The sequence below is a fragment of the Mizuhopecten yessoensis genome, unplaced genomic scaffold, assembly GCF_002113885.1.
Source record: "Mizuhopecten yessoensis strain PY_sf001 unplaced genomic scaffold, ASM211388v2 scaffold11169, whole genome shotgun sequence".
In the NCBI taxonomy this organism is placed as follows: Eukaryota; Metazoa; Mollusca; class Bivalvia; order Pectinida; family Pectinidae; genus Mizuhopecten; species Mizuhopecten yessoensis.
In genome coordinates this window covers 636,782-663,762 of record NW_018408914.1, presented here as the reverse complement: position 1 = coordinate 663,762, position 26,981 = coordinate 636,782, and the positions used below count along the sequence as shown (strand labels likewise).

At 35.9% G+C, this 26,981-nt stretch overlaps 2 protein-coding genes across 3 annotated transcripts in view; one reads left to right on the top strand and one right to left on the bottom strand.

Annotated features, from left to right (window-relative positions):
- The window catches only part of LOC110467309 (superoxide dismutase [Cu-Zn]-like), an 11,999-nt gene extending 7,111 nt beyond the window's left edge, over positions 1-4,888 (top strand). The window contains exons 2-4 of the mRNA XM_021524397.1: positions 2,475-2,608; positions 3,938-4,125; positions 4,280-4,888. Coding sequence (XP_021380072.1) covers positions 2,475-2,608; positions 3,938-4,125; positions 4,280-4,390 — 433 coding nt within the window. The 3' untranslated portion in view covers positions 4,391-4,888. The remainder of the gene's footprint in view (positions 1-2,474; positions 2,609-3,937; positions 4,126-4,279) is intronic.
- On the bottom strand, positions 4,656-26,981 carry LOC110467321 (splicing factor, arginine/serine-rich 15-like). Of its 2 annotated transcripts, none has more exons than XM_021524414.1 (17): positions 26,834-26,981; positions 23,455-23,583; positions 22,788-22,949; positions 20,656-20,773; positions 19,951-20,129; positions 18,382-18,591; positions 17,285-17,361; positions 16,796-16,943; positions 16,383-16,612; positions 15,959-16,045; positions 15,240-15,331; positions 14,848-14,948; positions 13,657-13,764; positions 13,246-13,411; positions 12,262-12,432; positions 11,596-11,801; positions 4,656-10,038 (listed from the first exon to the last, which is right to left on the bottom strand). In XM_021524414.1, the coding sequence occupies exons 1-17, from the start codon at positions 26,861-26,863 to the stop codon at positions 8,134-8,136; spliced, it is 4,119 nt and encodes a 1,372-aa protein (XP_021380089.1). In that variant the 5' UTR covers positions 26,864-26,981; the 3' UTR covers positions 4,656-8,133. The 2 variants fall into 2 exon arrangements, with proteins under 2 accessions (XP_021380089.1, XP_021380090.1); XM_021524415.1 differs by having other exon boundaries at positions 19,966-20,129.

The window sequence follows — 26,981 nt, the reverse complement described above, 5'->3', positions numbered from 1 at the left end:
TTCAGACCATGTATGCTAGAATTACATACTCTTCATAGATCTATGCAAAGGTCCTATGGTACATGTACATGATACAAAACTCCAAATTTCTATACTGGACCGGGTCTCCCCTCACTATAATGTAACAATGATGGAGGTTTAACATGGCAAGATAATTTCCACTGGTACGGCTTGATTGGGTGAATGGCGTAATCATGTCGGATAATAAATTACCCCACCTGTTGCCTCCTGTGTTATAGACGTAACATTTCCCCTGTTGAAGGGGCATAGTCAGTTTTACGATGGGAATAACACTTTTGGTCGTATTTTTCTTAAATTATTAATGAGAACTAAAATAATTCAAGCTGATTAAAGTTATAATCAAGTGATGGCAGTTTGACTGCACAAAAAATTAAGTTGAAGTTGAAAAAAAATGTTGTTTTGTTAAGTCTTAGGTAATGTCAAATTCTACAATGATGTTGATAAGTACAGTCTCCAATATTTGTTTTCAGTGAATCCATGGTTAAAAAGTCATATTTTGTTTATTTGTACTAGTTTTCTTCGTTGCATCATACCAACAGATAACAATTATTTTACAACTCGAGTAACGTTATGGCCCATGGGACTCAAGTTTGATGTGTTGCATGTGCAGTACTAGTGAGTACTAATGAAGTGAAATGGAAATTACTACTTATAAAACTGGGTGAATGTTTTTGGGTTGGGTTTAAAGTCTGTATGGGCTATGAAAAGAAGAGATTTAAATTAAATGGAATACTTTGGTTGGTAATGGACATAAACAAATATATCACTATGTATACATTATGTAAATTGTGCCAATGGTAACATGGTTTACTTGTATATATATAAACAAAACACGAAGACTAGTATAATTGGCTAGCGCTTTCGCCCATCGTGGGGCTCTTCAGGCGAATTAAATTTATTTGTGACGTCATAAATGGAGTACACATAATGGAGACGTCTAGAAATTGTGACGCCTTAAAAAGATTACATGAACGTACTTGCATTAAATGCGTCAATGAAATATATGGAAAAAGAAACCGAGCATATTACAAATGCTCAAATGAATACATTGTTCAATAGTAACCATTAAACTGTGTACTTTGTTTTTGATGTCTTATAATTAAGTATGTGTACTCCATTTATCACAAATAAATTTAAATTGCCTGAAGAGCCCCACGATGGGCGAAAGCTCTAGCCGATTATACTAGTCTTCGTGTTTTGCTATGTTTATATTTTTACCACCACATGGACATTTAAAACTATTTATTGCTATATAAATATATGTGTGAAACTCCGCCTTCAATGGTCTTGGAATTAGGGAATGTGCCACTCCATGGAAGGTGGAATTTCACCAGACAGTTTGACTTAACTGAAATGTAGAAAGCTTAATACATACACTTGAAATGTCAGACCTAGAGGATGTACAAGATTATGATTAGGGTACAATGTAATGTTACAGGAAACACATAGGGCTTGCTTACTGCAATCATTATCTTTTCGGAATCACATTATTTAATATTGAAATAAAATTTTGATAGAGTCTACGTATATTGCTCTTTAACCTGATATAGATTTTGAATGGAATTGTTCGATAATTATTTTCCACAAGTATATGTGCAAAAAGTATGCAAGATTACCAGCATTGTATATTTGGATGATTTTGTGGAGTGACTTCCTTTAATTTCTGCATTTTTGGCCCAACATCATCTGATGGTAGGCTATTAAAATCACCCTTTGTCCTCAGTCCATTTTTAAACAATTCTTGTCATCGCTATTTCTCCGGAAGTACTTGAGGTATCTTTCTCAAATTTGATATGTACATGCAGGTTCGCCTTTGTCTGTTGTTGTTCATGTTTTCTTTTGAGACTGATCAGATAAACAAAATGGCAGACAGGCAGCCATCTTTGGTTTTGACAGTTAAGTTTTGTTAGTGCTTTTTCTAAGGAAGTACAGGAGTGATCTTTCTCAGATTGGTTGTACATGTATGTGCCCCATGGTCCTTCATTGTGCATGTTTTATTTTGAGACCGATCGGTAAAACAAAATGGCCAATAGGTGGCCATCTTGGATTTTGACATTTAAGGTTTGTTAGTACCATTTCTCAGGAAGTTTTTCAGAGATCTTTCTCAAATTTGAAATGTAGGGTTTTTCTGCTCCCGAGTTGTGTATGTTTTATTTTGAGAGCAATCATAAAAACAAGATGGCCACAGGAAGTACTTAACCTATCATTCTCATATTGTAATAACTTTCTAGTAGTATATGTAAAACGAAAAAACTCTATCTTTTAAACACAGCAGTATTAAGATAAGATCAAAAGTTACCTCCAGGTGCATTTACTCATGATAACATGACTTAGATAAACAGAGAAAAGAAGCTAGAAAAGATTAAACTGACAAAGAACTAATGAAGAAGGTGGATGCCAAGATTCCTCTGGGATCTCTTGTTGTTCATACTAGGGGAGTCATAGAATTTAAGTTTTGTTGTTAAACTCGTCTCATTTGTATTTGGTCCTCAGGAAAATGATACAGTCCACTTGACAGGAGAAATATCTGGATTGGCCCCAGGGAACCATGGCTTCCATGTGCATGAGTTTGGCGACAATACCAATGGTACGTATTGATGGAAAAATACTCGTTTGGGATCCAACACAATTTTCCTTCTTATGTACCAACGGACAGAGTTACCTACAGCTACATTGTATGTACGCCCAACTATGCTCTAGATCTATTAAACTGAAAACTAAAACAGTTTTTAAGCTCACATTATTGCTCACGAGTGAGATATTGCCATTCTTTTCCCCCTCGTCATGCGTAAACTTTTTCACATTTTTAGCCCACCATATTCAATTCTCCTGTTGTCCGTAGTTCGTCCCTTAACTTGGGTGATTCAAATAAATGGGCCAAAGGTAAAGGCAACATCTAGATGGAAAACCACTTTCTGCAAAACAGCTGCAGTTTTTCTTAACTAAACTTGCAATCAGAATTGCTTTTCTGAGGTACAAAAAGGTTAACTGTTACTTAGCATGTACTCTGAAAATCTTGTGTATCCAACTACATACAATGTAATCTCTTGCCTCTGCACAACCATTGTGGAGGAATTATATTGTTATACCATAACTTGAATTTTTGCATTGTAATGGAAAGTACTGCATTTGGAGGAGAGTATTGTGATGTTAAAATTGAAATGACGTCATAAGTAAATATTAACCATCTGTGTCTTCAGTAACCAGGGGTGGGGGCATACAATATCTTCCTAGTATTGTGAAAGAAAAACATAATGTTCAATGTTCCATCCATATTTCATTAATTTTTTTTGCAATCAATTATATGAAATTAGAAATGAATTTGTCCCATCCCATTATCGAATTGTTGTATGCTTTTTTATAGAAAAAAAAGAAATCAAGATCTTTTTGCTTGATCATAGCAAGTTTGGAACCATGGTGCTGTTGCTTAATTTGACATACTGCTTTGGTCTCTTCTGCTTTTATAGCAATAGGAAGGAAAATTAAATACTTTATAAAATTTGCTATAGAATTTAGAAACAACATTTCAGACTTGAACAGTAGTTGTTAGTGTAGCATCAGCCAAAAGTGTTTTTATACAGGAGGCACTAAACACTTCAGTGATTTAGAAGGCAGTGGAAATACATCATCTTTTCATAGTATGTACTATATATATATATATATATATAGTAGATAATAAATAAATAAGTCCTTGCGAAGGAAAATATAGAATAATAACAAATTTTTCAGATCGTCCTCTAGGCCTTTCTGCCTATTGATCAATCCGCCTGAAGAAGCCCTAGAAGGCAGAAAGGCCTAGCGGACGATCTGAAAAATTTGTTTTTATTCTATATATATATATATATATACTAATAACAAATGTCGTATTGTCCCCTTGTTATAATGAATATGTAGTTTTTGACTCTCTTATTATCAGGTTGTACAAGTGCTGGGTCACATTTCAACCCTGAGGGTAAAGTTCATGGGGCTCCAGGAGATGAAGAAAGACATTATGGTGATCTCGGAAATGTAATGGCTGGAAACGATGGAGTAGCTAAATTTGACTTAACAGATAAGTTGGTCACATTGAAGGGGCAACATTCTGTCATCGGCAGAACCTTGGTGGTAAGTGGACATTGCTTCGTTGCCATTCATAAAATTTCACCACAAAATGATCATAAATTGAAAGTACTTTGTTTGTATGACATGAGCAGCGCACTTTCTTTAAACAAAAAAAATATAATCGTGGCATATAAGACAAGTGTCCTTACCATTGTAGATTCATGCTGATGTGGATGACCTTGGACAAGGTGGCCATGAACTAAGCAAAACCACAGGAAATGCTGGGGCAAGACTGGCATGTGGTGTGATCGGCATCGCAAAGAACTAAGTCTTCATTCCATGGAGATGACGGACCGACTTTTGACTAGAATTTATGTGTACATACGAGACGTAACGAAGCATCATGGAAATCAATTAATATATCATTTTTTTTTTAATTTTCAAACTAAGCAGGAGTCTTGTTCAGTTAAACAGTACTAGTCAGAACTGTAGAAACCACATCAATTATTCTTGTTATTGGGTCTTGCCTTTTTAAAGTTTGTTACTTTGTCGTTCTTTTCACTCTTGGTGCATTTTTGTGTATCTTTTAATAATTTAATTATTTTGTGTACATGTGAAAGTGTAACTTAGTCTCAAAATTGATGACTACAGGCTGAAGTGCAAGCAGTGAATTTTACTAATCATGTATAGAAATTAAGAACAACAAGTTTTCTGACAAAAGTTTCTTTATTAGGATTTATTTGCACAAAAAATGAGATACAAATAAATGTTGACATGCCAAGTGGTGCTGGCAAGTATATGTGATTAAAATGTATTTAATCGGAAACAAATGGAGTTGAATGTGATTTTTGCCAGCTTTTTATGATGGAGCTTATAATTGTTCCAAATGTTGGGAAAAATAAAATCTAAATTAAAACACCTTCCATTATAAATATAATCTTAGACAGATACACTACACTGGTCCGTGTGCAAGGTAAACTTGTAATTTGTTATACATTTAACCCTATGCTAGTGGGACCTTCACTTTTTAAAACAAATCCATTTAAATACGCTTCAGACAAGACGTTGTTTATCCTCGATACTCCAAGGGCTACGCTCACTTTTGCTCCTTGCACCCCTAGAATATGTCATTACAAAATGGAAGGCTTTGGTGCTCCTCAGTTATCTTAAATGGACAGATATCAGCCTAGAGATTGGTCAGGTTTATTTACCATCAACCAATCAAATAGCTAGCCACATTCCTTCAATTTTGCTACGACATATTCCAGAGGTGCAGATCAAGCGAAAGTGATCGTAATTCCTGCAGTATCTACAGTAAGAAGGATGTACATATTTCTAAAATTCAGTTTATAAAAGGCATTTCATTACCATATCTTTTCCAGTTTTTCACATGTTTACAACTTGCTTAAAAAAGCTACATACCAGTAATAATAGCTCAACATATGCATGAAACATGAATAATAATTTGGAATAGGAGGATGAACCAGATACACATACAGACACTATTGTGACATTGGTCATTTAACGGTAACCAGTTCAAACTGAACAGCACAAATTACTTCTACATGTTGACCAAGTCTCGACCACTTTCCTGTTAATATTTTCACAATATCCTTGGAATTCCATCTTCAATGAACCATTTACTATTGACAAAAATAAGTGTTGTAATAACTGGATTTATATGAATGCTTCACCACCATTGCAGTTTTGAATTGCCACTTACCTTAAAGCCTAGTTATTATGTTGGGTGCCGACGACATTTCAAGGATTCATTCTTGTGATTTTTCACATGCCATTTCCTCATTTAGAAGTGTACTGTGCAGGTTCCTCAAATAAAACCGACACTAGACATTTTTCACAGTTGTTAATTTCAACTTGTCGACGCAAATGTACCCACAAGTGTGCTTAACTGAACTATCATTCCATATCAACACAACTCCAGAAAACTTGATAACAATTCGCTATGTAGCTAGTGGTATCCAGACCATGTACGGTAGTTGTTTTTGTGATTCACATGCTATTTCTTCATTTCGAATAGAAGGGTACTAAGAAGGTACCTCAAATTAACATGTTGAAAAGTTAATCATAAATCCCTCGTAGCTTTATTCTATTCCTCGTTAGGTTTCACAACGATTTTTGCTACAATTCTTACAATTTTACCCATTTTCCTGCTTGCTGACTTGATATTACCTTAAAATGTTTGTACTATTACATTTAATTTGAAATTAATAAGGAAGCATCTATCCTACATCCTCACATACACGAGGAAAAAAGCATTTACTCTGTAGTCGATGATTTCTGAATTGATTTTTTTCTCTCCCCTCCAACTTTTTTTCCCCTTTCCTTTTGTTTGTATTAATGATCAGAATACTTCTGTTGTTGCAGAATTCAGAATATTTTACATATGAATCCCCAATTACATGTCATTAATGAATATACACGCAATAAAGTTCTTCAAATTCGGTTTATAAAAAAATCCCTCGAGCAATGAAATTATTGTCAAACTTGTAAAAAATAGTAACTTGTTGGCCAATTTCCTGAACCTTATAGATATATACAAAATCCTAAAAACAGAATTCAACACGTCTCACATTTCATGACTTTATTGGAGGTTTCTCCTTGTTGAGAGCATACCTCTGATTCACTGACACAAGACTCGTTCAAAATGTTTCACTCATTCAAAATGTTTCACCAGCATAAATAGAATCAATAACGATATACATTATATACCAAATATGGTCTGAATAATGTACCAATAGTACAGTAATAAAAGGAACCCAGAAAGTATCCATTAGAACTCCATCGGAAATTGGTACTTGTTACTTGTTATTAAGAAAAAATAAACCCACAAACTTTTACGTGACCATTTTTGATATGTTCTACATAATTAGTTTTAACTCGCACCCAAGCAGTTGATGCAAATGTACCCACAACTCGTCTGCTTAAGGATCCCCATACCACTGTCAAAAACTAACCACACATGGGGAACTGTTTTCCGGTGGGATTATAGCTTCGATAAATCATTTATGAAAAAAAGACATACCTTGCAGAATATAATCAACAAGTGTTCTGGAGTGAAAAAATTCAGTGGGGCTAAACAAGATTTAAACACTTGACTACAGATTAATATACTTTCCCTCTAATCGATTGAGCTACCTAGCATGGTCAACGGGAAGTTGTGGTGCAATTAATATTGTAATGATCATATCCAAATGAAAGTTAAGGGGAGGTTACTGTATATCTGAAAATCCACAGTGCAATGGGACAGGGATCCTTAACAGGGATTCGAGAAATACCTGAAATTATTTTTCACTATGTAGATAGTGGTATTTAGACCAAGTAGAAGAGAAAACCTGACCTAGTGAGTTGAAAATTTGTAGACAGAACTTAACATAATATGCCTGTTAAATAATGGCAAACTGAAAAATATACAAAAAGACAATTTTTTACACTCAACATGATGTTTCTACCGTTGTCATGATGAGGACATCGGCAACATTTCTAACCATTGATGGTATATTCAGTATACAATAAAGATAGTATATTATACTAGAAACTACAAATTGTCAGCACAACTCAGTTTCTCAGACATACATACAACACACTCGCTTTCAGGCTCTTGCATTCGAAGGGCTAGACACAGCATTAAAACCATATATTTACAATTAATTCCACATGATCTAGATAAAAAAAAAATGAACACAAGGATGCAACTTAAACTAAATTACCATTCCTACCTATATATACATATAATTTATATATCTTACATCACGGATGTTGGGTCTAGTAACAGAGAAATAAAATCTTGCTGTTTCTGGTTATAAGCAGTTCACAGCTTAAAATACAAACACGATCCATAAAATATCAACAGGCAACAGATATTTTCTTTCTGAAGTTCTTTTGTTGTAATATACTAATGATAATTGAAGGATGATTTGAATTCATGAAAACGACTCGTGTCCTATCACATTCATTACTCCATCTGTTTTCCCCCCATCTGATGAACAGAGGAAATTCTTGAAGACGCACAATACAAAGAAACACAAAATCAGCCTAAAATAATCAGTACTTTCATTCTATTTCACCCTCCTCTAGTGTTTCTGGATCTCGCTTTGGAGGTTCCTCAGGCTTGGGTTCACTTTCTCCATTTGTCACTGGTTTAACAACCGGCACTATATTGTCCGAAGGAGGAACCGGATGGGTCTCTTTTTCATGTTCTGGATCATTCACTTTAGTTACTACACTGTCTGGTACATTAACTACAGGAGGTGGGGGCGGAGCAGGGGTACTTGCTACTTCCCCTTCCTCCCGAGATCCACCCACTTCTCCATCCTCCTTTGGACCTTTCACCTCAGCTTCAACCGGTTTATCAGGTAACACTTCCGGTAAAGTAGGTGCACTTTCTTGAAGTTCAACATCCGTCACATCACTCCACCTACTAGCTCTCCTTGCTCCTCTGTCACGGTCCTGGTCACGGTTGTCACGTTCCCTTCGCTCCCTACCCCTGTCTCTGCCAAAGCTTCCTCCCTCTTGCTCACCCTCACGATCCCGTCCCCTATCTCTGAACCCAGAACCTTCCTGTTCACCGTCTCTTTCCCTACCCCTGTCTCTGAATCCTACTGACTCTTGTTCATCGTCCCTGTCTCGTCCCCTATCCCTGAAGCCTGGACCGTCCTGGTCTCTGTCACGCCTGTCCCTACCTCTATCCCTGTTTCCCCAGTCATTCCGACCCCGGTCATCCCTATTGTATCTATCATCTCGTCTGTCTCGCCTATCAAAGTCTCCCCTTCTGTCATCTCTACCACCAAAACTATCTCTCCCCCTCCCACGTCTTCCACCTCGTCCTCCTCTATCCCTTCTATTGAAGTCCCTCCTAAATCCACCTCCATCTTGAAAGTCATCATCCTTGTCATCATTATCTCCCCATTTCTGCCCTGGGGGACCACTTTCTTCTTTACCAAAAGGAGGGCGTCCTCTTTCAAAGTTCTCTTCTTTGCGGAAATTGTCCTCTTCTTCATCATTACCCGATTCCCCATCATGAGCATTCATTCTGCCTCCCATATCAAATCTAGGCCTCATCATATCACCAGGAGGTCCTCGAAAACCAGGTCTTGGTTGGAAATTACCAGGGAACCTTTGAAAGGGCATCCCTGGCCTGTTGCCCATAAAACCTGCCCTTGGCCCACCAGGCCCTGGAGGACCCCCTTGAAATCCTCTTGGTCCCATGTTGCCTGGCACTGGTCCTCTGGGACTCATGAATCTGTTTGATGCGTCTGGTGGTCCTCCCATTCTTAGACCCATGCCTGGGCCCATGGGTCCATTCATGTCCATTAATGGTCTAGGTCCTCGAAAATTTGGAGGAGCCATGCCAACATTAGGTGGGTGCACAAGACCTGGTCCCATACCTCTGCCAGCCCCTGGGGGATGGCCAGATTGACTCATATTGTCCTGTTGTGTAGCTGCCTGAATTCCCTGAGATCCAAACGGTGGAATACCACCAAATTCTTGTTTTGACTGGGAACTACTACTGGCATTTTCTCTAATATCACGGTCATCTGTGTCTAGATCATCAGAGAATTCTGGTGGAGGCTGAGGCTTTGACTGTTGCTGCCAGTCACCAGGGGGGCGACCGAGCAGAGACGGTTTTTCTTCTTTCTTATCGGCAGGATTAATATTGAATGGTGGTCTAATTCCCAACAGAGATGGTTTGGGCTGTATTTGGGGTTGTTGGAGCACGTTTTGTGCTGGATTAAACAAAGGCATCCTGAAGCCCTGTCCTGGGGGCAAATTGATTCCAAAGCGCTGAGGGAATCCTGCCCCAGCCGGGAATCCTGGGCGTAGAGCAGCATTGATGGCAGCTTCAGACACATGGGTCAGCCCACCTGTGCTGGTAAATAGACTAGCCACACTGGAAGGAGGCAACCCTGCAGCTGATGTTATCTGTGGTAAGCCTCCTGCAGAGGATATTTGTCCTATCTGTAATGAGAAAAGTGGTATTTTGACATCTGATTTCACAATGATGTGAACAAATATAGGTTGAACCTAAATGACTTTATCTGTTGCAATTCACAGCACATCTAATACAATAATACACAGGTTGATGATATAAAAGTGCCCTAGTTTCATTGAAAAAAGGTGGCAGTGTCAAAAAATCTACAGTATAATATTGCACATTTACTGCTGTTGAATCATTAAATTCAAATTTATTTCACTTACAAATTCAAATCAGAAGACAATAGGACATTGATCTTTCAAATACTTCTTTTGCTATATCAAATATATATATTATCTTAACTAGTCAATTTTTTTAAATCCCCTCCCCCCCCCCGGTATAGCTTTGAGACTGGTTAACAGATAGAGTGGAGGATAATTCAATTTCAAATCAAAACAAAAGTAGCAGCACCTGTCCAGATTATTATTCAGATCAATTTGGCACTGGCCTGGTCGAAGTCAAAAAGAAGTTAATAAGAAGTTAATAATGTCTTAGCCATTCAGATAATAGTTGACCATCTTTGACTGTGCACTGGGGGGTGTTGGGGGTGTTGTTCCCTGGTCAAACATTGCTCTGACCAAAATATTTCTAAATCCACCAGGCCATTATGAACTAGTAATTTTTCAAAACGGGAGCCACCTGGAGCAACAAAAAAGGCCCCAAACAACATGTTTTCTATAGCAAATATAGATGAAACTTTTGATCTCAGAGCTTAGTGAACTTGGAGGAAGATATGCTGAGGAAACCTGTACTTAGCTGCATATTATTGCTTCACATCAAGATCAAAGTTCAAGCTAAGGTCAGTGACCTCGTTTATGGTGTGACAATCTGTCTTTCCATGATGAACCATTAGACAAAGTTTAATGTCCACTCAAGAAACAATGGCTAAGATATGCTCTGCAAACCATTATTTTAGTACTTGAGGTCATGATTAAAGGTCGAATTGAAGTCACAATGATCTGGTTTTAGGGTGCAACATATTGCCTTCCCATGGAATTTAAAACAAGGCACACATTGTGACATATGTAAGAGAAAATGATGTCGCTACAGCGATGACAAAGTTTTTTCTAAAAAATAGTTACAGTGACATTGACCTTCAACGTAGAAACCCGAAACGAGAACTTGTTTAAGGCATCGCAATACCAAACACTTGAAGTCAAACTTGAATGAAGTCGGTAGAACAATGACAATTTTTTTCTAGAAAAAGCAATACCTAAGTCTCGTTTCCACTTCTTTGTGTCGGCGAGACAAAAAATAGGTGACCTTGACCTTGATGCAGTAACCCAAAATGCCAACTTGTTCAAGGTATTGTCATAACAAACACTTGTATCAAGTTTCATGAAATTCTGTTGAGAAATGAAATCGGTAGAGCGATGACAAAGAGTGGAATCCTATATCTCCTGGAACTTTTGTTGCGAAGGGATAATAAAGATGCTTGATCTATGAATTTCTTTGAAATCTGGTAATTAGAACAAATATCCCTTCATATACAAAAGTTCCTGACTAAAGAGAATTTTGTTGGCCTAAATAAGCACCATTACCTGAGGCCTGACTGTAGGCATCCCACTTGGGAGGGGTATCATGCCAGGCACTGAGGGAATACCCTGGCTTGACTGAAGCTGAGGGGGCATGCCTGCCATAGTCATCTGTGGTGGCATCCCAGGCATTTGTCCAGGAAGTCCTCCTTGTACCATCATGTGCTGCATCACCCCCATGTGTTGCATCACAGAGGTAGGGGGTAACATACCTGTAACACAAATTACATATAACATTGGTTCATAGACCCTTGACAACAGACTGTTCATATTAAAATTATCAAGCAGAGGCAAAATTAAACTTTATAAACATGTCATTATTGTCTACTTTTTCATATCAATACATCACCTGGATAATGTTCTTCAAATAATAAACACTGCATGCATCAGTTGATTCCACTTTTTTTGCTGTTTCCCCGATATCAACACATTTTTTAGAAGTTGATTGAATGCAAATATGAACAAATTAACAAATTTCATAATCATATTTTTATCTTCACATTTTTATGTTTTTCTCAATAGAGACAAGTGGTGAAATGAATAATGTGTATTGATACAGAGCACTTTACAATTTTAATACATCAAAAAGTATAACTGTGAAAACAAACAGCATTGATTTCAAAGGAAATGCCAAGAAAACAACTTTATTATAAATAATCGCAGCAGACTTGCCTGGGACAGGAGGAGGAGGAAACTGGCCTCCAGGAGGCCCGCTGGTCGGAGGGCCTGGTAGTCCCATTGGAGGAGGTGGTCCCTGGCTGTTGGGCAGCGGAGGATGAGGTGGGGGAGCCTGTTGGCTCTGTTCCTCAGCAACATCTGGCATTTCCCTCCCAATCAGAGAACCTATAGTAACAAAACACTTATCTCATTAATCTAATTTCTACAAAAGTGTTTAATTACATGATTTATTCAATCATACTTCTTCATCATCTTAACGATTTCATACATTCTTGCTTTACTAAGTTGTCTCCCCTTCGTCAAACTCGCGGTTTCAATTATAATTTCAATCTGGTATTTCTTGTCATAACAAAGACTGCAATTGGCCAATAATTAAACGATCACATGGGGAAAAAACATTGTTAAATTGCACGAATCTTGAAAACATTTTTTGCTTTTAATTTTCTTGATTTGTAGTGTCAAAATATATGCAATGCTAAACAATATGCTACCCATTGGGTAGTATAACAAGCCATTCGGACTGATATGTCTCGCCTGTGCATGGCTTTGACCATCAATACACATAGCAGTGAAATAAACTCAATGTAGACATCCAGCATTTTATGCATGGGTTAAGATGTACAGCATAAAATGCATCTATGGTCCAGGTTTGGTTTGTCTAACACTTATACTTTCAGTGAAACTTACTTTAAGCGCATAAACTCAATGTGGATGCTGCCGTTGCTGGAAAATTAACACCTTAGTTTTGTTTCCGCAACACAAAAACATATGTCAACCCTTTTTTTTTAATGGATTAACTGAAGTTGAAATTTACCCAGATTTATGCAGTATATATGGGTAATGTTCACTTGAAAACAACATGCTAAACATGAGCAACTGTTGCTCAGCTCACAGCTGCTCATGTAGTAAGTAAGTACTCTCCCATTCTTACTTCCTTTCCTGTATAGAGAAGACAATCTTTATACATGTCAGCTATACCTTTTAGATGTTCCGGTAATGTCTCCTCGTCAATGATTCCTCCACCTATTAAGTTAGTGAGATCATCAGGCAGCTTGCTCCAAGGGATGTACGTGGTCCCTGCATCCACTTCCCAATGTTCCCTGAACTCGGATTCCTTCACACCTATACCAGGGGCCCAAGCAACCTGGTAACCAATATCATTTTGATAAGCAAATGAGTTAAAATTGTTTTGAGTTTTATAACCAATGACAGCTTGGAATAAAATATACAAATAACAATTTCTACAACAAAATCATAGCATCCAATTGTCTTAGTTGTAACTAGCAGACCAGTATTTTATAGTAGTTGACGATGCATTGAGTACTTATCAGGGGTGGATATCATAACTTTTTTCAATATTTTCCCCGATTATCAAACCTTAGTACTTACTCTCAAATCAGATCCATTGAGCTTGTATCCCTTCAATCTGTCTAATGCTTTGTTTGCATCTTTCCTCCTCGACATACACACAAATGCACATCCTCTTGGAGGTATAATCTGAAAAATCAAAATACATCATATCATCAGTCTACGATATATTTTTGTCAAGCAGTCATCAGACTGAGTCAGGTTCCTGTATACAGTGAAATTTTCACTGCAGTTAAATTTCCCCCTATTATGCCCTACGTAATGAGGGTGCATTTCTCATTATAGCAAACATTATTAATCAACATAAAATACATTGTGATTAAATGTTAAGGGCAAAATTAACTCAATCACCCCTGAAGACACATTTGAACCCTTCCAATTCAAAGGTTGGAATTGTTCATTATGAAACTTCAGGGGTGGATGAGTTAACATTGGCGAATAAGGGTTTTACTGTCGAAGGACAAAAGTTGGATTTCCAGTATATAGTCATAATTTTTAGGAAAGAGCATTAGTACCAAAAACGTGCGAAATAAAATAGATTATTAATTCTGATGATTTATCTTCACTTGTTTTGTAAACCCAAGTTATATCAGTTTGTTTATAGAAATATCCATCCTCGATTCTCCAGGGGTTATGTTCACATACGCTCTCAGCACCCCTGGAATATGTTATGACAAAATTGACTGGCTTTGAATTCGGGTGTTGCTGCTCTGTAATCTTCGAGGGACAAGTATCATCCTAGCAAATGGTGTAAGTTTTTTACCCGAGACAAAACAAGTAGCTATCTGCATGCCTTTAATTTTGCTATAACATATATCAGGGGTGCAGAGAGTATTGACGATGGGAAATTTCTTTTCAAGTACCTTTTTCAATTTTGTATTCATATGGTTGTTTAAATGCCACACGCGAGGCCAGTATTTTAGATTAGAAAGGTTGAAAGATTAATAGGCGGTTATTTCCCCCCATGTTGATTTTATTTTATTATTTCATTAACAATCTTCATGAACACACAAAATTACAGATGCTATTTTACATATTCTGAAAAGTGCATCTCAAATATGTACATTTACAATTGTGAAGGAAAATATATTTGAAGATTTCTCTTGAATCGCTGATGTTTTCAGTATTATTGTATGAAATTGCTAAAATTAATAGCGATACATGAAGTTGAAAGCCCTTTACCTTGATTTAGACATGAAACGTGTAACTTACATGCAGCGTGTCCACAGTTCCATATTTGTCTAGTTCCCCTCGTAATTCTTCCTCTGATGTGCTTTTAGCCAAGTGACCAATGAAAAGTGTTGTGGAACAAACTGAAAGCAAGAAGACACTTAATATAAATCTCTGTTTACTATAAACAATAATCTATTTGTACCAGAACTTTTTCTTTCAATATCTTAAACAGTTTATGGATTTTTTTTTGCCTCACATACTTCCATATTTGTTGAGATAAAAAATTGAGACTTTACTTACCTATACCTATTAAAAGTGGCATTTAGTTATTGTCAATATTTAATTTCTAATTTCATCAGAACATGAATATATTTTAGGACAGATATAATGTGAACATGTGCAAGAAGCAATTTAATATTACTCAAACTTACTACTGAGACATTCCTCTTTGATTGCTGGCAAACCTTTCTTCCTTCTTTCTCTCTCTCGTTCCCTTAGTTTCTCCCTTTCCCTGTCACGGGACCTGAAATGTATCCATCTTGATTAAACAAACAATACCTGACAGGCAATTTCTTTACATGAAATGTGGTCAATTAATTTTTCTGGTAGTAGTGTTTAAATCAATTAAACATATGCCCAGCTTAAATGTGAACTATCCCATCAGTGTTCCAATGATAAATCTAAAAGTACCAAGTCCTATACTTAAGAGAGTTTTGATGCGAGACATAGAATTTCTGGGAAAGCCCAATTTTTACCAGGTGGGACCCATAATAACAATACAATGAGAGGTAAATGGCTAATTAAAACCAACAGTAAATTGACCACTTTTGTTTTCCACATGCCATTTTTTTCATCAGTTTTTCAGCTAGATCATTCAGGATAGAAAGGGCGGTTTGTATAATGTCTATCTTTATAGATGATGTGATGCATGTAACTTTGTTTAAGTAGTTGAATGCGTATTCAGCACAATACTTAAGCAACATATCTAGTGAATGTATCTTTTATTATTTACTCAGTACCAGGACAAGTGTGGTAAATTCCACTCGTCCTTTTCAATTTTTACCGAGTCAAGATGAGTGGACAAGTGGTTAGCCTGTACCCTGCTATTTAACAAAATACTCCTGATGACATATTGTGTCCATTAACTGACCTTGACCTGCGATGCCTGTCTCGTGACCTTGATCTTCTCCGCCTGTCTCGGGATCGGGATCTTGTACGTCGCCTTCTTTTAGGAGTTCTTCAAAACAAAGGAAAAGTAACAGTGATCAATCAAAGGGTAATTTTAATCTGAAAAATATTTTAATTTGATCATAATAAATTAATTTTTGTGTTTGATGAGAATTCTGGTTTGAAAATACTTGATACCATTTTTAATAGAATATAAACACAAAGGTAAATGGAAATAATGTTGTTAGCCATGGACATGGTCATCTGTTTTAACAAACGATATGGTTAAATTATAAATTGCTGATACCATACCTTATATCCCCCCTTTTTTTTTTGAAAAGATGATGGTTTTTGACAAGGCATGCTAAATTACCATTAATTTATATCATACCAATAACAGTACAAACCTAGAGCGAGATCGATCTCTTGATGACTGCTTTGATCTGCGGTGTTTGCGGTCCCTATCTCTATCCTCTCTGTGACGCTCCTCTTCAATGGGCTCCTGAGATCGTTCATCTATGTCCTGATAATCGTCCACGGGAGGCTGATGTTCTGGCATCATTTGGTACCCAGGCTGCATAGGAGGAGGAGGGTGTGGCTCAGGGGGCATGAGGGAGGGAATCTGTTGCATTGGAGGCTGTATAGAAAAACAAGTGTTTTACATGAAAAGTTGTGAAAGTTCCATTTCCTCAATCCAACATACATTAATTTCCTCATTTTAATGTAAACGTTATAATGTTTTTTACTCACCACTTCTTAAGTAAATAAGACTTTCCTTAAATTCTTTTTTTTTGTAATATTCCGGTATATTCATTCTCACCTGTCTAATTTGCTGGTCGAATTCAGCCTGTTGCTGTAGAAGTTTCTGCATGCTCAATTCATTTTGTATTTGCTCCGTCTTCTGGATTGTTTGAGACATTTGTTGTATTTGTTGCAAGAAAGCTGGATCATTTAAAAGGTTTGGCACACTAAAAAATTAAAAGAACATCAAATTACTTTTATTCTTTAGCTTACTATTCATGATAAATTTAGTCTGATCATTTTGGATGAAAAAATAGCACTATGTATTTATTACTAGCCCTATTTTTTGGAAAAGTTAGGGTCATGTCGCTTTGCTTGAACGATTGTTTATTGATTCAATGCCGAATCCATAAACTTTCTATTACTGTTTTTTTTTTTATTGAATATCAAAACGAACAGATAAAATAGAAGGCAAGGAAGCTTTTGATTAAGAAAGATTATATCTGTGTAGTGATTTCAACTTTATATATACAGACAACATTTTATGCCAATTCTTCAGCATACTTACCCGCCACCCCCTCCTGCACCCGACATCCCATGCTCATCATCCTCATCACTTTCACCATAGTCAAAATCTAGTAATTTCTGAAAAAGAGAGTAAAATATTAGTACAGATTCTGTGTATGTAGCAGCAACATGCAAGCATAACAAGATAACCTGAAAGGGGAAGACATGTACATATTGACTAACCAGGTATTTTTTTGAAACACATGTTTTGGTTTTAAACAATGAAAGCTTAATGTTGCCATTATATTTGATAAATATTCAATGCATGTCAAGAAATAAAAAAAAAGTTAATCTATGATCAAATTTTCAATCTTATTTTTTACCCCAACCATCTAAAAATATAATGTTTGCAATATCCAAGCGCCCATTCAACATTCTACATGCACTCCTAGGATTAAATAAAAGGAAAAGTATTATATATAAATACGTTTGCTTGAACATGACCATTAAAACCTGACGATTGTACTATGCTGCATTATCAAAACTTAGTTGAAATTTCGTTGAAAAGACATGTGTTACAATATTAAGACTCGTAACATGACTTGTCAATCAACAGTCATACGGCACAAAATTTACCACCTCGGCAACAAGTGTTTTTATCAACTAGTTTCTTGTCATTAAATCTTATGGTTATGGAGCTAAACCCATTTTAGGATATGAGTGTCTAAACAACCCAATATTACTGTCCTTTTATCTCAACATAACAACCTGTGGATAATACATTTACTATGATTTTGAAAGTAAAAAAAATTGGAATTAAGATGGACTATCCGAATAAAAAAATCTTGGTAGTTTTAGATCTGTTGACCACCTGTCAAAATAACTGATTGGCTAACTAGGCGTGTCTGTGAAGAGTTTTGGTCACTACGGACTTTCCCTGCCTCTTTAAATACATCATAAATTTTATTTCATAATTAAAGTAAATGCACAATAAGAATCTGTTCTTAATACCTAGTTTATATTTACTTTGAGATACAATAATGTTATTCAAAACACTACAGGAAAACATAAGCTGTATTCATCATATTGATCAATTGTGGCTATCTATGGTAAAACAGGAAGACATTCCTGTATATAAAGTCAGAAAGGTAAATCTACCTTGTTAAAGCCTCCTTCAGTCTTGTCAGTCTTGTTTAGAAGCTGGTTTGTGAGAGTCTGTATATGAGACAGAAGATTGCTGTCAATCGCGTGAGATGAGCCTGGTTGAGAAGGTGCCTGTTGCATCAACTGTGTCTGCTGTATCAACTGTTGCTGCAGTAATTGAAGCTGTTGTAACTGCTGCTGCTGGGCACTGAGACTTGTGGTTCCCTGACAACATATTGTAAATATATGTACTTCTGTAATCGTAAACTCCCTTAACATAATGTGAATCATTTGATGTTTCCTTTAGATAGGATTATCTATACACCATAGGTAAATATTAATATAAAATCCGGGATTCAATTCTATATTTACACTTGTAAGTCTTTTTATTGCTTGTTTGAATTTACAATGCAGTATTCGCCATAATTAGTGCCCAGGGTGTGTAAACAATTGGCCAAAACAACTCCGTGTTAAGATAAAACATTGGTTGTTGTAGTTGCTGTAAAGGCAACATGATAATTGTCACACACTTTCCAATTAAGGTCATAGGAGTGTATTGCTAAATGGAAATAGGAAGTACATCCCTAGTTGAAAATCCAATGTAGGGAGACAGTATCACAATTTCCGCATATTCTAATGTTTAATATTAAAATGATGAATATTGTATGCTTATTATTGACAGAACAGTGTGTTCTTTCAATATAATAGTATTGCAAAGCAGTCCAGGCATTAATTCAGTTGTTTTTAAATCAATGAGTCACATGTGTCCATTTTTCTGTACTTCAGGAAACCGGCTACCTATTTCACTACTGTGAAGTTTTTCAAGAACGATAACTCTTACCTGCAATTACTATGTGTATATGGTTTTATTATAAAATGTCAATTTTTAATCGTTTATAAATGATTGATTTTACACAATTTCAGCATTTATGAAATTGATATACATTAATGCAATACTAATCTATGTTATTATCATTTTTATTGACATTATTTTGCAAAAGAAATGTTTCAATTTTCAAAATTCGATTCCTTTTTACATAAATTTCCATTTAAAATCCTTAAAATTCTGACAACCTATATTTTTTTTGTGGCAGAAAATTTTCTTTACTTCAAAGCAATATAACTACAAAATTTGAATAAATTCTACTGAGAAATGGCGACACAATCCATTACCTTAAGATTTTTTTTTCATTTTTTTTAAACACTTGAAAACAGTCTTGCCTTAGTGTGTGACTGTAGTGTCTGATATAAACAATAACTAAAAGTAATAAGTACAATGTATTGTTAACCAGAAAAGACCAGAACAGAAGGTCATGTTTGGAAAATTGGATGCTGAAACTATCATCCCCCCCCCCCGTCCACACACAAAGAGGAGGAGGAGGAGGAGGAGGAGGAGGAGGAGAAGGGAGGGGGGTACGCACTGTTTAAGAAGGGACACTGATTATGGCGAATATTGTTGATTTCTTTCAATTTAAAAAATAAGAAAACGAAGATTATTATATGCATTGCTTACTTAATTTATAAAAAGAAATGTTGAAAAAGGCTGCTGTTATAGTTGATAAGATATGTATATATAATCCATACCGAGTCATACCCTACCGTTTGGGTCTGCTGAAGGAGCTGGGTAACGGTGTTGAGCATGTCATTCTGTGAGGATATTTCCATGCTATCACCACTTCCCTCCGCAGTGTTTGACTGGCCAGCCTGGCCAGCTCCACTGGGCCCAGCCTTGTCTGCTGTAAGACTGTCCACAGCTCTTTGAGCTTTAAAAGAAATAATTCACCCATAGACTAATACTACGGCATATAAAATATTGCAATGATTCTAAGATATCTACATGTAGTCAGTGAATAAGAGCAATTTTTCAAAACATTTCTCCTTGGACTCAAAAAAAATCAAATTCATTTTGAAGACTCGCTAAATATTGCTGAGAATTCATTAATATTAATGGTGTTATTGCAAACGAATGAAAAGTGACAATGGAAATTTCATCCATCAAATAATTACATTGGTGTATAAAATCTTTCAAACCGGTACTGATGGTACCATGGTTTTTTTCTCACTTATATTCAGTTTTCTTGTTTCTAGACATTATTGCAACATCATGCATCTGTTAAGAATATCTGAATGTTGTGCTTAGTGTCTGTTAATTAGGACAACAACCGTCCAAAGTTTATCATAAACACAAAACTTTTCTGTAAATTTTCCACAACAAGAGGCTAATTTGAATTATATGAAATACTGTTTTAAGTTTTATAGCATTGTGTCAAGATGTATGGTTTGCCTTACCAGCAGAAACAAGATTCATGTCATTTGAGTCCACAGCTAGATCCAGCAATGGCTGTACTATCTCACTTTGAAAAACACCATTTTTCTGCCACAAGTTTAATACTCTGATCACTTTACTCTGAAAGAAAAAACAGTTCCAAAGTTCCAAATGTAAAAAGAAACTAGAATTTTGTTTTTGTGAACGAAAACATGTTTCCCCTTATTAGCCAATAAATTTTGGTATTTTTTTTTAAAACTTTGTTATAAAAAATTAACAAAGGGCCATATCTCTTTATATAGTGGGGCAAGAGACCTGAATTGAGAATGTGACATAAAACCTGATTTTAGTGCGAGAGATACCGCCTTCCTAAGATACATAAATATGGTAAGTTTGGTCAACGTAGGTGAAATAACATGGAACTTATGCTCCGAACAAACTTCGGTATTAAAATTAAAAAAAGGACCATAACTATAGTATAGTGAAGCACAAGACCTAATTCCAGTGCACTGCACACCTTCTGTGGGTTGTGCAGGTATACTTCAAGTTTGATCAAGACATATTTAATGGTCTAAAATTTACGGGCTGGACAAGAATTTACTGAAAATGTTGCACTTATTTGACCTTTGACCTTGAGGTGAAGGTTACAGTGACCTAATTCCAGTGCACTGCACACCTTCTGTGGGTGATGCATGCATTTACCTACAGTTTCATCAAAATATCTTTAACGGTTTAAAATTTACGCTCCAGACAAGAATTTAATGAAAATGTTGCACTTATTTGACCTCAAGGTGAAGGTCACAGTGACCTAATTCCGGTGCATTGCATACCTTCTATGGGTGATGCATGCATACCTGAAGTTTTATTAAGATATCTTTTCTGGTTTAAAAGTTATGGCCCGGACAAGTTCGATTAGAAGAAGAACCAGTACTAGGCTCCTAATACAATACGTCTCCCTTCAATTGAAAGGGAGACGATATATACTGATGGATCAATTTTCGTCTTCGACACAAGAGTTTTAAATTTAAGGTTACAATTATCCAAATAAGCTACAAATAGTACCTAAACAGATGCTTTTGAACTTAAAACTCAAGTTCTGCTGAACAGATATCTTAGAAACTTCATAGAAATGTTCAGTATATTGTCCTTTACAAATGACTTTACACGTCAGAATATTTTGAATTGAAGGATTCATTGAGCAAAGCAAAGAACTTTAAGCTATCCATAGCTAGTGTTGGGAATCGCTTGTAAATTCATACTCGATCATCACTTCCAATCAAGTGACTAATGATCGATCAAATTGAACTTAAATTCAGTAATTTAAGGTTATATTCGCTTTCCAAAATCTACTTTCACTTTCGTAAACGAGGTGATGATGTTTTCAATGTCAATTATGCTGTGACAGCTCCATCTCCTATTCGGAAATGCCCCAATGGATTGGTATTCACCTGATGACACCCCGTCAAACTTAACATTTTATTTGTAAGATAGCCCACACTTTCCACAAAGCGTTTTATTTATATCCAGCAAAGGACAACAATACTTTCCAAACGTTTAGAGTTTAAATCTCCTGAATGTCCTGGTTTGCCATATCGTCACGCACTGACTGAGCCATGCAGCATTTCTATTGAAACGCAAGCTCTGATCGGTTGTCGGGTGGAACGGCTAGCCAATCAGCGTCATCGTTGTGCGAGATGTTCGGTCAAGTTTTTTTGCCCAAGAACGAACAACTCGCTGTCGGCGGTAATAACAGTATCCAAGTTTATTTTTTGTTAATACTTAAATTAGTCAAACTATAATCGATCATGGAAAACAAGGATCGATTTATTGATTTTCAGAAACAAACAACCAGACGTCGACTAAATTGATTAATCGGAACAACACTATTCATAGCCACCACCCTCTACTTCTGGATTAAAAAGTAAACAAAGGTCCACCAATTTGTTTAAAGTAGGGTATGAAACCTGATTTCAATGTAACTGTACCGTTCTAAGTGGTATTAAAAAAATTTAAGTGATAGGTATACAAGATATACGCTAATGACAATTCTAAAAACCCTCCAGAAGTACCATGGATGACTTATTAAATAATATCAGATGAAAAGATTGTTTTGTATATCTTCCTTATTTAGATGATTGCATTCAATTTTTATTACCTTTTCCTCATGTGGACACTTCAGTAGATTTTGGAAAGTAGCAACAACATTTTTTGTAAATCTTGGTGCAAAGACGTCTTTATCAGATCCAAATTGGTGGCGAGATTGTCGGACTATTGAATCTATCACATAGAGTCCTGGAACTTTGTACTCCGGCTTACACTGCAAAGAAAAAACATTTTTATTTGCAATCTGGTGTACGTATATACTCTATCAATGATTTTTTTCTTCTAGTTTACAATAAATGAACAAATTCATCCAAAAAAATCAAGCTAAATTTTCATTTTTACACGTAAAATGTAAATTTATAGCTCAAGCTTTCTCTGGCTCAAACAGAGATAGCAACGTCTGATGTCAACTTTATAGTGCCATCTCACTGAAATACCATGCCAAAGGCACCCAGCACCGAGTTCTGCCCAGTCACATTATACAAATTATATGACCTAACTATAACATTTTTGAATACACTTCTATGTTTCCATATATTGCCTTATTTAGATTGAAAAATGCTTACTATTATTCACTTCAAAAATATTGAAAATTTAGCCTGAAAAAACATTGAAATCAATGTCACCTTACTTTCAGTTTGCCATTCAAAAGAATCCTCATCACACTCATCATTTATAATATTTAACTACAACCACTAAAAAAACAAAAATGTACCCACCTTTTGAATGAATTTTTCCACACTTTGCACGACATGCTTGTAGAACTTGATAGCTTTTATTGCACCTTTGGTAACATTGGCCATTTTTGCCCGGGATATGGGTGGCCGTGTCTCATACAATGAAGAGAGCTGGAAATTGAGGAAAAGAAAACATTATGACCTCCATTTCAAACATTTTTATATATTCGTTATAAACATAAATCAAGGAAAATCCTGAAATTTGATAGCAACGGGTCATTTTCAACAATCTTTAGCCAAAAGCAAAATAAAGAGGGCCATTCTATGTAAAATTAAAAGAAAACTGAAACATGGAATTTTAGTTTTGAGGGATTCAATGGCCCATGGCCCCCTCCAGGATTATCCCTGATAAATACAATGTGTCACTTTTCAGTTAAAAAGAAAGCTAAATCAAATGTAAAACATTGATCAGACTTCTAGAGTATGACCATGTTCTTTTAATTTAACAGAAAGAGGGTTGTCAGTCTACTTGTTTATTTAACCATTGTTTCTTAACTTCAAAAGTCATTACTTGGCAACATTGGGTTTACATGTCTCAGAAATAACCTCATCTTAATGTCTGTCACTTTGGTTGAATTACATAGTCAAATTAGCCCTGCTAACTTAAGATTGTCTGTAACTGTCAAAAATGTTTGAGTGAAAAACAGGCACTCAATTGGCCCACATAGCAATCTTTACTGAGTCAGCTGTGTGTTTGTAACCGAGTCATTCAAGCACTGCTACAGACAAGCATCTTAATTCTCTGACATGCAGTCGCTTTTTTCCCCATGGATATTTATTCAAAACATCATACATACAACATAAATATCATCAATATATATCTTTCTGTACTAAACAGAAGCTGGATTAGAATGAAAGTAGTAATTCTGAAGACAATTTTGCCAAAACACCACGTTTGATGCATGCATGGTTAGCTATACTGAAGGTTTACTTAGTGCCTTTGTATGTAAGAACTTCCCAAAACAGCTTTCATTCTGCATTGTCTAAATTAAAATGATCTCATACTAAACTGGTTCATTAGTAAATTTTGCAATGAAGTATATCATACCTGCCCAGATATATATATTCTACCACTGTATATATATAGCCATGAAGTGACACTGACACAGCAAGTTTGCTGTGTTGTTCTGGTTCTATGATGTAGAAGTTCAACAATGACCTTGACTTATAAATAGCATCTATCTGGAACATGCACAGTAGTATTCATTTAATTTCATGCCTATAAAACAGATAATAAATACTAGTCTAATTGACCTTCAAGTCAATATGTGTCTGGCTCATGAGGACAACTTACATTGTACATGTTTCTCAATGTCTTTACTTGACTACGAAGCCCAATTGTATTCCACTGACAAGCAGGTTCACATTAAAGCAGAGCATGTAAGTGTTTTCTGTGTGTATTACATTTGTCTGCATTATAGTCGGTTTCATAGGCCATGGTGTAAAAGCAAGTTAAGTTTATTTTGGTACAGGATTTGAACAATCCTCTTTATGGGACTCAAAATCATACAATACATAATAATACTGTTAAATCATAAACAAAATGTTCAATGTAATATATATATAATATAGACAGTTGTTCTGTTAAACTTAGATTAAAGGGACAACTTGGTGAAGAAAGTTTGTTTTTTTACAAAAAAAATCAGGATAATAGTTTGCTACTCTTAATGAAAACTGGAGTTGAGAAATTGTTTTCATGGCGTTCTTAATCTGTAATGAAGAAATCCTTAACTGTATAACCATACATTTTAGCGGCTGCTGTCCATGAACTTCTAGCCAACAAATATGTCTTTCCAGCCAAGCAATGTAGGTAAATTCTCGCTTTATTCAGCTTACTTCTTTGGAATACAAGTACCGGCACTTGTTCTGAATCAATAACAACTTCCAAACAACATCTCACTAATCACTATAAATGAGTAAGTTATTTTTACGTTGTAACCATCTCATATTATACTTTGTGCAGTTTGAGATTCTCCCTACGGTACCCTCTTGCATTCATGCTATAATTAAACCTGTTTCTTTTTATTGAAATCAAACTGTGAAAACAAAATTCTCATTAGTTTTATCAAGTATGATACTATTCTTGCTTGCTTCGTATTGTGTAAATTTAAAGCGACAAGCATCTGTTATGTGGGAAATCAGTCACTGTTGTCCGTCGACAGCAATGTTAACTTCTCACTGAAAGGCCTCTGAGATATTGCGCTATTTTGGTAGTAGCTATATCATTGGCTTTCCCAAAAGAAAAAGGGACCACACTGGACGTTAGCTTCAGGTCATATCATTTTTGACTACATTAAGTTTCGTTAGGAGGTATGTTTTCAGTATCTAATCAATTATAAAGGTGACTAAAAAACCCATTTAAAGTTCAAATTAAAAGTTTGACTGTACGTAATTATAACCAACTCTTAGTTTTCTCAAAACTTGTCTAGTCAATTTTTGAAACAGTTTGTGTCACAACGCAATTATTCAGATTTTCTGTCAATGTCTTCTACAAAAACTTCCCATTTCAACAACATGAACAGAGTACATGTCCCTATTTTATTCAATAAGACCCCAGTGTGACATTGGTATTCATTTACTGAATGCTTTATCATTCATTTCAGTTCTAACCAGAAACCATCAGTGTTTCAATTCAGAGACCACAGACCCAAATACCTTTAAAGCTCTGTAAAATTGTAAAAAAATATCACTTAAAAAATGATGCCAGATGTCAAATGATTTTTTTGGGAGGGTCCAATTCCACATCCTACACAAAGTTACAAAATGCAAGGGGAACATTTACATGTATGTATGCAAATGAAATTCAGAAAATTTGGCCAAACATAAGTTTTGTCGCTAGGCAGAGAGCAGAACGTAGGGCATAACATGAAGTGACAATATTGTAGTTATTTCAAACTAATGTATGCTGTATGGTGTAAAGTCCTCAAGACTCCTTAACAGTTGGACAGGGATATCTAGTTTTTACTTGTGAAAACTATCGAAGTTACTGCAAGCGAGAATCCCTTCTTTTTTTTTTTTATCAAAAACACAGCAAATTTAACAACATCATAGTGTCGTAGAGGTTGAATATAAGGAATTATTTCTTTAAATTTCCCAGTCGGGAATCGAAAGAGCAAACAAAATTTAACAAACGCAATTGTGAAACCAATGGAACCGGGATATACGGAAGGTACACGAAGCTTGTACACAAGTCCGCAGAATAAACATCGATCTTCGAATCTGATATACACGATGAGACGCTCGTGAACAATACCCACGCTTCCATGCCGGCTTTATCGGAAGACAGTGTAGTGTAGCATGTAGGCCACATGGTGATCACTGAGGAGTACACGCGTTGAATCTTGTCATTGTCTATATTTACCTCATTGTTGAAGGCTCTAACGGCCTCCATCCTGTCGATATACTTTGGTCAGTACGTCTTACACTGTTTCTATCTGATAAAAACAAGTACTTTTCACTGATCTTACGCAGTCATTACGCTGGCGTGGTGTCCAATATGGCGGTCGCAC

Excerpts from the sequence above, each read along its gene's own strand:
- LOC110467321 (XM_021524414.1), bottom strand. The coding sequence starts at position 26,863 with ATGGAGGCCGTTAGAGCCTTCAACAATGAG. Across the intron at positions 20,130-20,655 it reads CATGAATCTTGTTTCTGCTG|CTCAAAGAGCTGTGGACAGT; the intron begins GTAAGGCAAACC and ends TTTCTTTTAAAG. Across the intron at positions 13,765-14,847 it reads GAACTGTGGACACGCTGCAT|ATTATACCTCCAAGAGGATG; the intron begins GTAAGTTACACG and ends TTGATTTTTCAG.